The 14,306-nt window shown below is 44.5% G+C and overlaps 2 protein-coding genes across 8 annotated transcripts in view; one reads left to right on the forward strand and one right to left on the reverse strand.

Annotated features, from left to right (window-relative positions):
• Nucleotides 1-14,306, forward strand: part of LOC125776748 (uncharacterized) — a 251,208-nt gene that overhangs the window by 80,188 nt on the left and 156,714 nt on the right. The gene's annotated exons all lie outside the window — the stretch shown is intronic.
• The window catches only part of LOC105222700 (probable serine/threonine-protein kinase DDB_G0282963), an 84,121-nt gene that overhangs the window by 9,997 nt on the left and 59,818 nt on the right, over nucleotides 1-14,306 (reverse strand). For 5 of the 7 annotated variants that reach the window (XR_007421841.1, XR_007421837.1, XR_007421835.1 and 2 more), the window contains exons 4-5: nucleotides 3,581-3,694; nucleotides 3,142-3,513 (exon numbers count right to left, since the gene is read on the reverse strand). The exons of 1 other annotated variant lie outside the window; for it this stretch is intronic. Coding sequence is in view for 3 of the 6 variants with exons in the window: in XM_049449647.1 (XP_049305604.1) it covers nucleotides 3,142-3,513; nucleotides 3,581-3,694 (486 nt within the window). In the remaining 3 variants the exon portion in view is untranslated. Of the gene's footprint in view, nucleotides 1-3,141; nucleotides 3,514-3,580; nucleotides 3,712-14,306 lie in introns of those variants that run through there. One more of the 7 variants, XM_049449681.1, reaches the window with a different exon arrangement.

The raw sequence follows: 14,306 nt of genomic DNA on the forward strand, positions 1-14,306 counted from the left end.
AAAATAATTTCTTTTTTTGGCTGTTTTTATTTGAGAATTAAAGCACGAAACGGCGTATTGCGTAAACATTTTTAAATTGCGGAAAAAGTTATTTCGAAATACACTCACTTTGAAGGAATAAACGGATGCCTAAATATATATGAGATAATATTATTCGTTGAGCTTTTAGTTATGATACGTATGTTTCATTGCATTTTATTGGTAGAAAATAGTATTGTTAGTTATATAGTCTGAAAATAATACAATTTGATTATTTTTCGACACAAATAAAAATTTTATAAGAAAACCACACGGCTAATTTTAACTATCCAGCCAGTCCCGCAAAAATAACGTAAGCGACATTTTGAGGATTTTATGTTTTTATACACTTACAAGTATGTTGATAATTACCAACCACAAATTCCAATAAAAGTTAATATAATGCTGAGATATCAACCTAATAACACTAATCAACAAAACTGAAGGCAAAATTTGCGACTAATGCGCTAAGAGGTCTGTGTCGGTGTGTGTGGTTATTTAAGAGGATGAAACAAAAAATACAATGATTTAAACTGTGACCAAAAAATATTCCAAAAAATTCCATTGTGAATATCATAGCCTTAACAATTATATTGCGGCAACCCGCACAAATAGCGTTAGCTACAAATAGTAGTTTTTCGAATTCGGTTTTTATACCGTTTGAAAAATAATTTTTATATTTTTGCAACATTTTGCTAGAGTTTAACAGTTTTGTTTACCTAATTGTTGTATGTATCACCTAAAACTAAGCGATATATGTAGATACTGGGTTATGTATGTATAAATGATCAGAACGACGAGACGAGTTGAAATCTGGGTGACTGTCTGCTGTCCGTCCGTGCGTGCAAGTTGTAACTTGAAAAAAATTTATGAATCTCGGTACACATCTTTCTTGTTAAAAAGTAAGGAGTAGTGGACCACTGCCACGCCCACGAAACGCAATTAAAGGAAAACTATAAAGTGTCAAAAATAAGCACTAAAATACGATTTAGAACTGTTATTTGGCACAAAGGATTACGGAGCACAAGAGCACATGTGGGCTGAAGATCTTGAAAGAGTAGAGGTAGCCACGACCTAAATCTATAGGTGCATATCTCCTAGACTATTAAAGCTACAATAGCCAAATAACGAAATAAAACTTCCTTTAGAGTATGCCACCTTTTGACCAAAATTTGTCCAAGTCCAACCAAAACTTTTCAAACCCTTAAGTACCGAATATGTGGACCCCAGTTTATACACATAGTTGACTTATGGGATATAAAATTAAAAATGGATTGAATCGAGTCAATACTTTTCTGAGTCCCCATATACCTAACACAACGATTTTCAAACTTTCAGGTGTCTTTATATAGCATATATCGACCAACTAGTGAGTATCTTTGTGCCTGAAATGGATAAAATGGGCGAAAACGTGGCCTAGCCCCCATATAATAAACATATAAAATCCTGGTTAGTTTACTCCATATGATTGGTGATGGTATGTGAGGTACCTTAATGGATCATTTTATTAGTGTGTGGCATATTAATAGTATGTAATATTGGCAAAAATAGATAAAATCGGACCAATTTTTTTTCATTATTCCAGCAAGTTATAAGATTGCTTCAAAATTTATAATCGAATCATTCCCTTCCCCCAATATATCCGTTTTACGAGGGCTGCTATATATATTTCTGGCCTAGGCATTTCCATTGGAAATTTTGACATTTTTTAGCATAACATCACTCAGAACGTTTTGTCATTTAATCGTGAATTGTTTTATTTACAGGGAATTAAAAAAATTTTTGACCGGCCAAAATGTCGAATTGATTGGTCATCCGCCGTACAGCCCTGACTTGGCACCCAATGACTTCTTTTTATTTCCACACGTCAAGAAAATAATGCGTGGTCAACGATTTTCGTCGTGTCTCAATATAAATATTCCTATTTTCATTATTAGGCCAGAAATATATATAGCAGCCCTCGTAAACCGTTCAATTTGTCCAAATATTATTGAAAATAAATGGACACATTTTATTTTTAAATAAAGTGATTTACGTGTACTAAATTTAACCTATTCGACCGAATTAATATCACTTATAACACACATCTCATTTGAAGATATTTTTAATATAATTTTAGAGAACACGAACTAAAATATAACAATAAAACTAATATCGGTATTCTGCTTGAGACGATTGTCTCATGTCTCTAATTGTCACAATAGTAATTTAATGACCCTGTTAGTCAAGTGTCTCATTTTGGTATTCTGGCAGTAGTATACTGTATAGTAGTATACTGTGTCTGCCAGAATACCAAAAATTAGACTCCTGACTAACAGAGTCACTAAATGAAGATTGTGACAATTAGAGACATGAGACAATCGTCTCAAGCAGAATACCGATATAAGTCTATGGGCTTTAAATAAGTCACGAATATTCCAAATTTGATTGTAATGTACTCACAATTCCTTCGAATAATGAATTGTGAATTCTTTCCCAAAATTTATTAATATAAAGTTTTACTAGCGCTTAAACTTTGATTCTTGCGAGTTGCAAAAGTATACAATTTTCGGTTACACCCAAGCTTAGCCCTTCCTTACTCCTTTTTTAGTTTTTTACACGATTTTATACCATTTAGCAAAATTCGAAATTTTTTGGACTTACATTTTGTCAGATTGAAATTTTGCGAAATATGTTCATATCACAAATTTAGAGGAATTCCCTTTTTGTGTATTTAAACAACTTTACTGGTCAAAGCAATTGTAAATAGCTCAAATTTAGGGGAACGATCAATATCTTTTTTACACGGTTTTTTTTGGAACTACGATTAGAATTAGGTGTATATAACATCTTAAATATACTTTATTTCGAATTTTAATGAAATCCGACAATCAATATACACTATACTTTACAACAAAATTATAAAAAACAACCATTCTAAATTTGATTTTTGGCACTTACGCTATTTTTGCAGGAAAGGTAGATATGTCTAATATGTGTGTTCAAATACTAATAGGAATTTTTGTTTTCATTATTAGTTCACAGTTGTGAACATTCAGATCTAAAATAGCTTAAAATTAGTTTATAAAGTTATTTATGTGAATATCTTGCAATCTAAAACTCTTTAATAAACTGAAACTATACCTGCACTTCTCGTTTTCCTTCGAGCTTCAACGAAACCCATATTTTCACTTCCATGTACACCGACTGTTTTCGATAATATAGCTTTTGCTTGATCTGTATTTTGGACAGACATCGTCGTTGATGTCACAACTGAAGTATTTGAGCGCCCATAAACATTTTTATGTATACCCGCGTTTGTCCGAACACTACGTCGTGTTCCAATTTTCTCCTCACTAATGTTGTTATTGTTATTTATTCCACCCCCACCAGCAAATGAAGGGTTGGAATTTGTATTACCACGAGTAAAATGCAAATTAGTCATGGCCGAAATTCCCACGGAAACATTGTGGTCATTCGTATTTGAATCTCCTGAAGCTGAGGTATTAGTTGTACCTAGAAACAAAGAACAAATGATTATCGTTGCTATGATATTACATATTATAATATCAACCATACTTACCATTGCTATTTTTTACTGATCCAATTGTTAACGAAGATGTCGCACATTTTATATGACTAGTAGGAGAAGTCTCTCTTTGTACATTTCCAATTGTGTTGACAGCAAATGAGGTTTCTAAACGAAATTTCATACTGATATAATCACAATAAAATTATGAAACAGGGAAAATATTAGTTATTATATCATTGTAGAGTAGATTGTCACATCCAGAGCTGTTAAACTTAGATTGCAATAAGTAATACAAGCAATTACTTAAAGTCGGGAAGAATAATAAAGTAATTTTATTTTTATTAATATTCAAATGGCCTATGGATTATGTGTTCAGTACCAGACCATATCCAGAATTACATTCTTGAAATTGAATTGTTAATAAAAACACCTCAAAAACACTTCACTTGTTTGGAGACCATTTGTCATACATTATTCCAATGGAAACTTTCATAAATGTTGCGTAACAAATATCCATTCATAGGTCTTAGAAACACTTCGTTTCAATATTTTCCTTCATGTCCGAAATATTTACAGTACTTGTCCAATAAATTACGAACGAAGTAAAAAATAGTTCTAACTTTAATCATTAATAAAAACATAAATATTTGGCTAATTTTAGAAAAAAATTATTTTTTATATGCTATATACATTAAACTTAAATTATTATATTTTTGTATTGAATCATATTCAATATTTTGTCGCCATATATATTTATATATATTTTTGTTTTTTTGCTCTCGTTCGTAATTTATTGGACAAGTACTGTATATTAAAATCAACTTATTTTATCGGTATGTGGGCATGCCAGCAAAATCTCAATCAGAGAAACGGAAATCACTACTTTTAGTCTTGCCATAGTGTCTACTCATATATAATAAACCACTGAACTGATTTGCTTTCACTTATTAACAATGGAGTGGCGAGCTAAGGAAAATCGCATGGCTGTATCTTAAAAATGTGTGGTAAATGAAATTTATGAACTTATCAAAAAAATTAATATTTTGATTAACCACACTATTTATCGTTTACCAAAACTTCTACAGTTGATTCCGTTAAGAGAAGTGTCCTTACGTGTTTGGAATCAACTAAAACTGTTCCCGGAGCGCATGCGCAGAAATCTCCTTAGAAAACTGCAAATTATTTCTACCGTCGGTCAACTGGTTATCTTCTGACAACGCGCTTGAAGCAAATTGGGCTCAACAGATGAAAGCGGCTTCCTTAGTGACACGCGGTCGATAGCCATGAAATTAACCTTTTTACAAAGAAAAGTTTTCAATGTTTCTATTGAAGAAGTTTTTATAAGCAGAACAAAAAAATGTACTCAAAAACTTAAAAATATACAATTGTTCAATTCACAACCTGTCGTAAAGCATGGTAAAATCGTAAAATTATAAAAAAAAAACAAGTGTAAAAATTTATAATTTTACGATTTTACGATGCTTTACGACAGGTTGTGAATTGAACAAATAAAAAAGTTATTGTTGTAATGGGGGAACCCCCGTTCATTACTTTAACACCAAATTCATTTATTCAAATAAACAGATATTTTATTAATAGCTAGCTAATTTAAAACTTACTTGTATTCGTGTGAATTGAAATGGCATATCAGTTGGAATCATAGGGCTAGGCGGCATTAAAAAACTTCCCCTTTTAATTTAGCTGTTAAGATTGTAGCTTCAATCAAATTTGGCAACAACTTTTTTACTACCAGCAGCAACAGGTTGCAATAGTATAATAATTTTTGTAGCACCAAAAGTAGTCATTTGAAATGTCGAATTGTATTGTTGAACATGACTCAAAAAAAGTTCGACGTTGAGACGTCTCAAAAATTATTGAATACTGTTCATACCAAATGAACACATCTCTGCATTGTCCTCCTAACTTGTCTAAATACGAATTAGAGGACAATGCAAAAAGCATTCAACAGCGCCAACATTACGACGGAGAACCAAATACGAAATGAAATGATTTTTATCATTTTCTCGGCATTTAGGTTGTCAGTAAAGAGGTACAAAGTGCCGAATACCTGCTTTGAGAAGCAGCCCCAAAGATGCACCTTTATTCTTGGACCGCAGCTATCGATACACGTTCCCGATTTATAAGTGCAACTATCTCCTCGATCTTGCTCTGGAGTCCGTTGCAGTTAAATTGAAGGAGTCGGGTTTGTCGCGGGTGTCCGTGGTGATCCTGGGGGTGAGGGAGTGACGTGTTGGTGGTATTTGTTGCAGCTGCAGAACCCGCAGGGGCGGTTGTCGCACTGGAGTGTTGGATGGCGACGCCACTGTCGTGAGTTGCGGGGGCAGACTCCTGCAGCATGGGGCAACGTAGGATTCACTCCACTCACGTGTGGTGTGCAGGCCGGAACACGTCGGGAAGTGACACCAGCCAGCGCAGGAATTGCACTTGACTGATGTGACATTCCGACGTATGACGGTCTGACACACGGAACAGACTGTGCGAGGAACCAAGAGTTGCTGATTGGTACTCGCACGAGGATTGGAGCGGGATGAAGGTTGGGGGGGGGGGGGGGGGGGACGGCAGTGTGGGCGCTATGTTGCCTGATTGAGCTCCTGACCGTAGAGGTCCTCAGTTGGCCACTCTCATTGAGTGGCGGCGCGGCGCGCGAACTATGTGCAGATTGCACAGCCGTAGAGGCTTGTATCGCAGTATTGCGCAGGCAACATGGGGCCACGTAACGCGTGGTCCACTCCCTGCGGGTCTTAAGGCCTGAACAGGTCTTAAGATGGCTCCATCCATTGCATGTATTACACCTGACCGAGGTGGAGTTTGGATGGAGCCTTTTTGCGCAGACGCAGCAGAAAAATTCCTCCGGGCCCGGGTTGGACTCAATGCCAGCACGGGTCAGGAGGATACGGAGCAACTCTGCTGCACCTCTGCGAATGGTAGGCACCTTGTCGTGGTGCAGGGGCTTAAACCGCAGCACAGCACGGCATCTCCCATCCGCCAGGGATGATGCTGCTTAGCATCTCCCCTGTGGGATGGCAGAAGCCGCACCGGGCCGCCTTGGGAAGTAACGGTGGCCTTACTGCGTCAAGGGGCTCTGGCGCAGCGGACTCTTCGGATTCCCCTTTCCAAGATTAGACCGGGAGGCCTACAACACGGGCCGAACGGTCGTACGACTAAGATGATTCAACAACAACAAAACCAAGAAACAACCAAACAAACAACGGCAACAACTAAGGCAACAACAACGGCAACAACCGAATCGACAACAACAACAACAACGAAAATCGGAGCAACGAGCAGAAGCAGCGGCAACAGTAGTACCGCAAGCAAGAGTGGCCCAGGAACTAGAAAGAAGTATAGGTTCCTGGATGCCCTGTCGCCTGATGAGCGAGCACTCTTTGAGGAGCACGCACGCGATGATGACGAGGCGCCCTCTTGCAGCGGTACACAGCGTAGTGAGTCCACTAGGACCACGGTAAATCGCGCAAATGCTGCCCCCGCAACCCCCTTGAGCAGGATCGACGGCAAAGAGGAGGGTGGTTTCACGAAAGTGGAATCTAGGGGTGAACGCAAACGGAGACGGCAACGAGGGAACATTCCACGTACCCCGGAGCAAGGACAGCCAGGAGGTCATGGCGATCCTCGCAGAGCAGGAATGAGCGGAGCCACTCTTAAGTGGTACCTTAGGTTCCTGGAGGACGGCATGACACCAGAGTCAGCTGAAAAGCGGGCTCTGAGTAGGAGCAGTGGGAACAATCCCTCTGCCAACAACGCACAGCGCACAGGTGCCAACGGTGGTTCGGCGGCAATGAGACGCAGAAATCGTAGGCGTCGCCGAGCTCACGCTGCCTCGCTTGAGGGAAGGAGCGAAGCAAAGCCGGCACCCCAGGAGGCACCTAGAATTGAGAAGAGGAAGAGCGGCCAAATCACACCTCAGGAGCCACCCAGACCAAAGAGGGTAAGAGAGGACAAGCCACAGGAGGCCAGTGGAAAGCGCTCCAACCCCAACCAGCAGCCGGTAAGAAATGCAAGCCGCAAATATGCAGAGGCTGTGAGCAGCATTCGGATGGCTGTGCTGCCCCGCAACTACCCGGCGGAGGCCCTGGGGTCCGAACAATTAACGGCTCTCCAGGACTGCATCGTGGATGCCCTATGTGTCGGCAAAGGCTTCACCGGAGCCTTCAACGGCATATTTTTCAAGGGCGGCATGCTGCTGGTTGACTGCCAGGAGGAGAAGTCGGCCACTTGGCTTCAAGAGATCACACCAAAGCTGGAAGGTTGGAAGGGTCCGGCCCTGTGCGTAAGAAGGGGCGACGAGATCCCTCAACTGTACAGCATGGTGGCGTTCTTCCCGAGAAGCGCAGACAAAGGCTACGACACCGCGCTCAATCTGGTAAATAACCAGAATGAAGGTTTAAGTACCTCGGCGTGGAAGGTCGTAGCTAGTAAAATTGAGGGTTCCGGGTGGAACCTCAATATAACGATTGACGACGAATCCTACAAGTATATCCGGCAGAGGGGATTCCGGCTAAATTTCCGCTTCGGAAAAATAATTATGAGGCCATGGAGGCCCAAGACCACGTCGTCAATCCAGGGTGCTACGGTGTGAGACCACCGCCGCGGGTGTAGAAAGCAGCAAGGAGCCCCCCATCGAGCAAGGAGGCACGCTGCCATCAACCCAGGAGCTTCTGGAGGGGCTGGAGATGCAGGTCGAGGAAGAGGTTGTGGACGAAGACCTGTCTCTCACCGAACCGGTCCTATAAGCTCCAGAACCGGCATGGAAGTGGCTCAGGTGAACCTACATCACGCATCGGCGGCCTCGGCAGTCATCGTGAAGAGGTTCATCTCGGATAACCTGAGCATCCTTCTAATCCAGGAGCCCTGGGTTTTCAGAGGAGAGGTAAGAGGCCTCAACACGAGTAATAGCAAGGTAATCTGGGATCTCTCTAGCGAGAGACCCCGTTCCTGTGTAGTCGTTAGAGCCGATATAGACTTTTTCTGTATTTCAGAGTTTCTAACGCAAGATCTGGTGGCTGTGCAGGTGAAGGACAAGGAGGGGTCGGACTTTGTCATGGCGTCCGCGTACTTCCCGGGTGAGACAGCTACGGCACCCCCCCCATCGATACTCAGTTTGGTGGAGTATTGCAGGGCCAACAATCTTCCCCTGACCCTAGGATGCGATGCCAATGCGCACCATACGGAATGGGGTAGTACGGACTGCAACGTGAGGGATGAGTCACTTCTTGAGTTCATACTTAGTAATAGCATTAGTATAGAGAACGTAGGGTGTGAGCCAACTTTCGTAACCAGTGTTCGCAGTGAGGTCCTAGACATCACCCTAAGCAACGACAGCATGACCGGGTTGATCTCACAGTGGCGGGTATCAACAGAGCCCTCAATGTCGGATCACCGGATCATTCGTTTCGTTCTGGGGGTGAGTGTCGGGGACCGACCTCCGATTCGTACCCCGCGTAATACGAACTGGGGTATTTTCGTAGAAACCTTAAGTAACAATATAAGCATAAATGTGGAGGGGCAGACGGATGGCAGGTCGACCACAGATGGACTGGAGAGCAGACTGAGTGCCATAAACCAGTCCATTGTGGACGCCTATCATTGCGCCTGTCCACTAAAAGCGACCACCAGTAAACTTAGCTGCCCCTGGTGGTCCAGTAGACTCTCGGCCCTCAGACTTAAGGTGCGCAGGCTGTTCAATAGAGCCAAGCGCACAGGGGCCTGGGAAGAATACAAACGGCACCTAACAGCCTACAACAAGGAGATTAGGTCTGCCAAGTTGAACAGTTTCAGGAGATTCTGTGACAGCGTCTCCTCGACCCCAGAGGCAGCTCGACTGCACAAGGCGTTGTCGAAGGGTAAGACGGACACAGTATCGTCCATAAAGAGACAAGACGGGACATATACGACGAGCGCGGGGGAAAGGGCAGAAATTCTCCTACAAACGCACTTCCCGGAGACAGTTCCAGTGAACCAAATTCCAACCTCGGTCACACGTATGCCGGATCGCTCAGACTGGCTGACTGCAAGGAAGCTTTTCACTGCAGATTCGGTCAGGTGGGCACTGGCCTCCTTTGCAAGCTACAAGTCACCGGGAGTGGACGGCGTCTTCCCGGCCCTGTTGCAGCAGGGTATGGATATTCTCCTACCACACCTGTTAGGGCTGATGAGGGACAGCCTGGCGTTGTCGTATATCCCTGAGCTATGGAGAACTGCAAAAGTAATTTTCATCCCCAAGATAGGGAGGAGAGACTATTCACTAGCGAAATCGTTCCGGCCTATAAGTCTCACATCCTTTATGTTGAAAGGGATGGAAAAAGTTATAGACAATCATATTAGATCGGAGGCGCTAAGGATCGCACCCCTGCATGCCAGACAACATGCGTACAGAACGGGCAGATCTACAAACACTGCTCTGTACCAACTCACATCTGAACTGCAGGATTCGCTGGATAATGGCGAAGTTGCGATCTGCGCCTTCCTTGACATTGAGGGTGCCTTTGATAATGCGTCACACGTTAGCGTGATCAGGGCACTCGAGAGAAGGAACGTCAACCCCCCGATACGCAGATGGATTGAAGCCCTTCTGCGCACGAGGGTTGCGGAAACAACAATAGGAGACAGCAAGATTCGTCTTGGCACCACGAGGGGCTGCCCACAAGGTGGTGTGCTGTCTCCTCTGCTTTGGAGCCTAATAGTGGACGAACTACTTGAGCTTCTCACCAGCAATGGAATCCGCTGTCAGGGATATGCGGACGACATTGTCATAATGGCGAGAGGCAGATTTGAGAACACTCTCTGTGACATTGTCCAAAGGGGCCTGAATCTGGCGAAAGGATGGTGCATCACGGTAGGGCTAAACATCAACCCAACAAAGACCACCGTGATCCCATTCACTAGGCGGAGATCTCTTCCGGGCCTGAGGCCCCTAACAATTGGAGGCACAGAAGTGGAAATGTCAAGGGAGGTCAAATTCCTTGGCCTCACCTTAGACTCAACGTTAAGATGGAGCAGGCATTTGGACTTAACGATGTCCAAAGCAACCAGAGCAATTATGATATGCAGACGCCTGGCCGGCAGATCATGGGGTTGCAAGCCATATATCATTAGATGGCTGTATACCATGATAGTAAGGCCCATCATCACCTATGGAGCGGTGGCTTGGGCCCACAAAGCAGCACAGTCTTCTGTGATTCAGAGACTATCAAAGCTGCAGAGACTTGCATGTGTCTGTGCTTCGGGGGCAATGCGCACATGCCCTACGGTGGCACTGGAAGTCATACTAGAGCTCACACCGCTGCATCAGGTGATCAAGTTAGCAGCAAAACACACCATGCTGCTAATGTCAGCAGAAGGCTGTGGAAGAGGGAAAATAATGTCCTCTAAACAGATGGACGCACTAGCGGAAAGCACACCGCTGGCCCTCCTTCCAAGAGACAGCACAACGAAGAAAATAAACTTCAAGAAGAACTTCAAAGTAACCTTAGGCAGCAAGACGGAGTGGAACGATTCCACTCTGGAAAAACTGCTGGAAGACAGTACCATTCAGTGGTACACTGATGGCTCAAAAACACCGGAAGGAATTGGGGCAGGTATTGCGGGTCCGCATACTAAGCTATCCATACCTATGGGATGCTTCCCAAGCATCTTCCAGGCTGAAGTTTTTGCTATCAGTCAGTGCGCCGAAGTCAACCTCAGCCGCAACTATCGCAACCAGCGCATAGCTATCCTCAGCGATAGTCAGGCGGCTCTAAAGGCGATCTCATCATTCGAGACCAAATCGCTTTTAGTTGAGGAATGCACAGAAAGGCTAAACCGCCTGTCCTTGTGCAACCGGGTGCACCTAATTTGGGTACCAGGGCACAAGGGAGTAGAAGGAAATGAGAAGGCCGACGAGTTGGCACGCAAGGCGGCAGCGTCTAAGATGTTGGGACCAGAGCCGCACATAGCGGTAGGACCCCACACTCTTAAGGAGCTGCTTCGCACGGAGGAGAGAGAGGTGAGGGAGCAACACTGGCGACAGGCAGCAGGTATGCGTCACGCCAAGCTGCTACTAGGTGGATACAGCCTCTCCAGGTTCAAAGAGCTAATGAACCTCCCCCGTGAGAAATTCCGCCTCCTCGTCGCTGTCTACACGGGACACTGCAAGCTCAGGAAGCACCTGTCCAACATGGGCATGGTCTCCTGTGCTAACTGCCGGTTCTGCGACTTGGAGCAGGAAACACCAGCACACTTAATCCTGGATTGCACAGCAATCTGTGGAAAAAGGCTCAAGGCCCTGGATTCCATCTATATCAGCAGGGATCACATAACCTCACTGGCGCCCGGCAAAATACTGGAACTATTCAGGCTGCTGGGTCTCTGGGAGGTCATGTGATATAGGAGAGGGCACAATAGACCCTAGGTCGCGGTGCATAACCTCAATTAACTATTCATTCTATTCAACTCTGCTGCAAGGCGTTGCTCCAATGACGACAAACACAAATTAATACTCACCGATCCAAACGGGGTTAGATCGCCGAAATAACAGCCCTTGGTCGGATAAAATCCGAGTCAATTCCGGTGCGTAGAACCGGCTGTCGTGGGAAGTGCTGTGCAGGTTTCAACGTTATTCGTAAAGATCGCGAGCGAGATAGTGGTGGTGGCCTAGCCTTCATATTGCACAACACCGTGCAGTATCGTTTAATCGAAGAAGACATCGACCCCAGGGATACTACCCTAGAATGTCAGGGCATAGCTATCCGGTCAGGCGATCTCGAAATATTTAATATATACATCCCCCCAGTTACATGTTGCCCTACAGAATATCACCCGAATATAGGTGCGCTACTTCGTGGTGAAAACCGTATGGTACTAGGCGACTTTAACGCGCACCACGATCTTTGGCATTCCTGCCTGTCAAATGATCGTAGGGGGATGGAGCTGGCGGGACAGATTGACGATTCGACATTCTGCACAATGAATGTCGAAGCCCCCACCAGAGTTATGGGCACCTGTAATAACTCGCCCGATATTACCATTGCTAGTGGTGGTCTGATAAATAGCATAACCTGGCGACCTATGCTAACTCTCGCATCAGACCATCTGCCCATAATTATCTCGATCGAGAAGCCTCCTGATTTCGTTTCTGTGGACAACCGTACCTTCATTAACTTTAAAAAAGCTAATTGGGTCGGCTTCACAGAATTTACCGAGAGCACCTTCAACGCTCTACCCATTCCTACGGATGTATGCGTTGGCAAGCGTCAATTCCGCAAGGTGATCACAGCAGCTACCGCTCGCTTCATCCCGGCTGGAAGAATAGCGGAAATCCGCCCCAATTTCCCAGCCGAAGCAGCTGTTTTAGCTAATGAGCGCGACACCTTACGCCATGCCGATCCCCGAATAAGGGATCTCAATTTGGAGATTCGGCGGATGGTAAATCAACATAAGCGGACGAAATGGATAGAGCACCTGAAGTCCTGCAACCTCTCCACCGGTGTGAGTAAGCTTTGGGCTACTGTCAAAGCTTTATCTAATCCGAAGAGACATGACGACCGAGTTGAAGTTCAATTCTATGGTCATGCCTCTTCGGACCCGAAGAAGTGCGCGAGCTACTTTAGCCGGCAGTTTACACTGCACCCTTCGGTAGACAAGGCCAAGAGATGTGTTAACCGACGGCTGCGCAAAATGCCAAACAACTGCGCGCCACTTACTTTTACCGATGAGGAGGTTCCGGGTGTCATCAACAAGGCAAAATCCTCCAGATCCATCGGCCCAGACGGAATCAACATGCTAATGTTAAAGCATCTAGGCTCGACGGGAGTAAAATGTCTCACCAAGGTCCTCAACCTGTCGCTCACCACTCTTCAAATACCCGATGTGTGGAAAGTCGGAAGAGTGGTCCCACTACTGAAACCCGCCAACAAAGGGGAATCTTATCGCCCGATAACTCTCCTCTCCCCAGTAGTGAAGACACTTGAGGCCTTGTTACTCCCGACCTTCACTCACCACCTGAGCCTAGCCAGCCACCAGCATGGTTTCCGCAAAGTGTACAGCACCACCACAGCACTTAGCGTCATAAACGCCCGGATAGTTCGTGGCCTCAACCAGAAACCACCCTGCGAAAGAACGATCCTCGTAGCGTTGAACCTGTCAAAAGCTTTTGACACGGTCAACCACACAACGCTACTGCAGGACATTGAAAAAACCACTCTCCCTCCAGGGCTTAAGAGGTGGACCATGAACTATCTGAACGGTCGTCAGTCATCCGTACTATTTCGAGGTGAAACATCCAAACTTAGAAGAATTAAACAGGGGGTTCCGCAGGGTGGTGTCCTCTCCCCGTTACTGTTTAATTTCTATATCTCGAAACTTCCTTAACCACCAGAGGGGGTCTCCATAACCTCGTACGCAGATGACTGCACGATATTGACGTCGGGCAATGGAATAGATGGCATGTGTTCGAAAGTAAACAGCTACCTCTCCGACCTTTCTCGTTTCCTCACTGCACGAAACCTCCAACTTTCACCCACCAAATCCACAGCGACTATATTCACAAACTGGACGAAGGAGTATAGACTTGAACTTAATATTGCAGTCGATGGCGTCAAAATTCCGACTGTCAATAACCCTAAGATTTTAGGCGTAACCTTCGATAGTCTATGCTCCTTCTCTCCCCATACAACCGCGATTATCGCCAAGGTACAGAGCCGCAACAAAATCCTCAAGTCGCTAGCCGGCAGCACATGGGGAAAAGACAAAGAAACGTTGT

Source organism: Bactrocera dorsalis, chromosome 1 (genome assembly GCF_023373825.1).
Source record: "Bactrocera dorsalis isolate Fly_Bdor chromosome 1, ASM2337382v1, whole genome shotgun sequence".
NCBI classification, from domain to species: domain Eukaryota; kingdom Metazoa; phylum Arthropoda; class Insecta; order Diptera; family Tephritidae; genus Bactrocera; species Bactrocera dorsalis.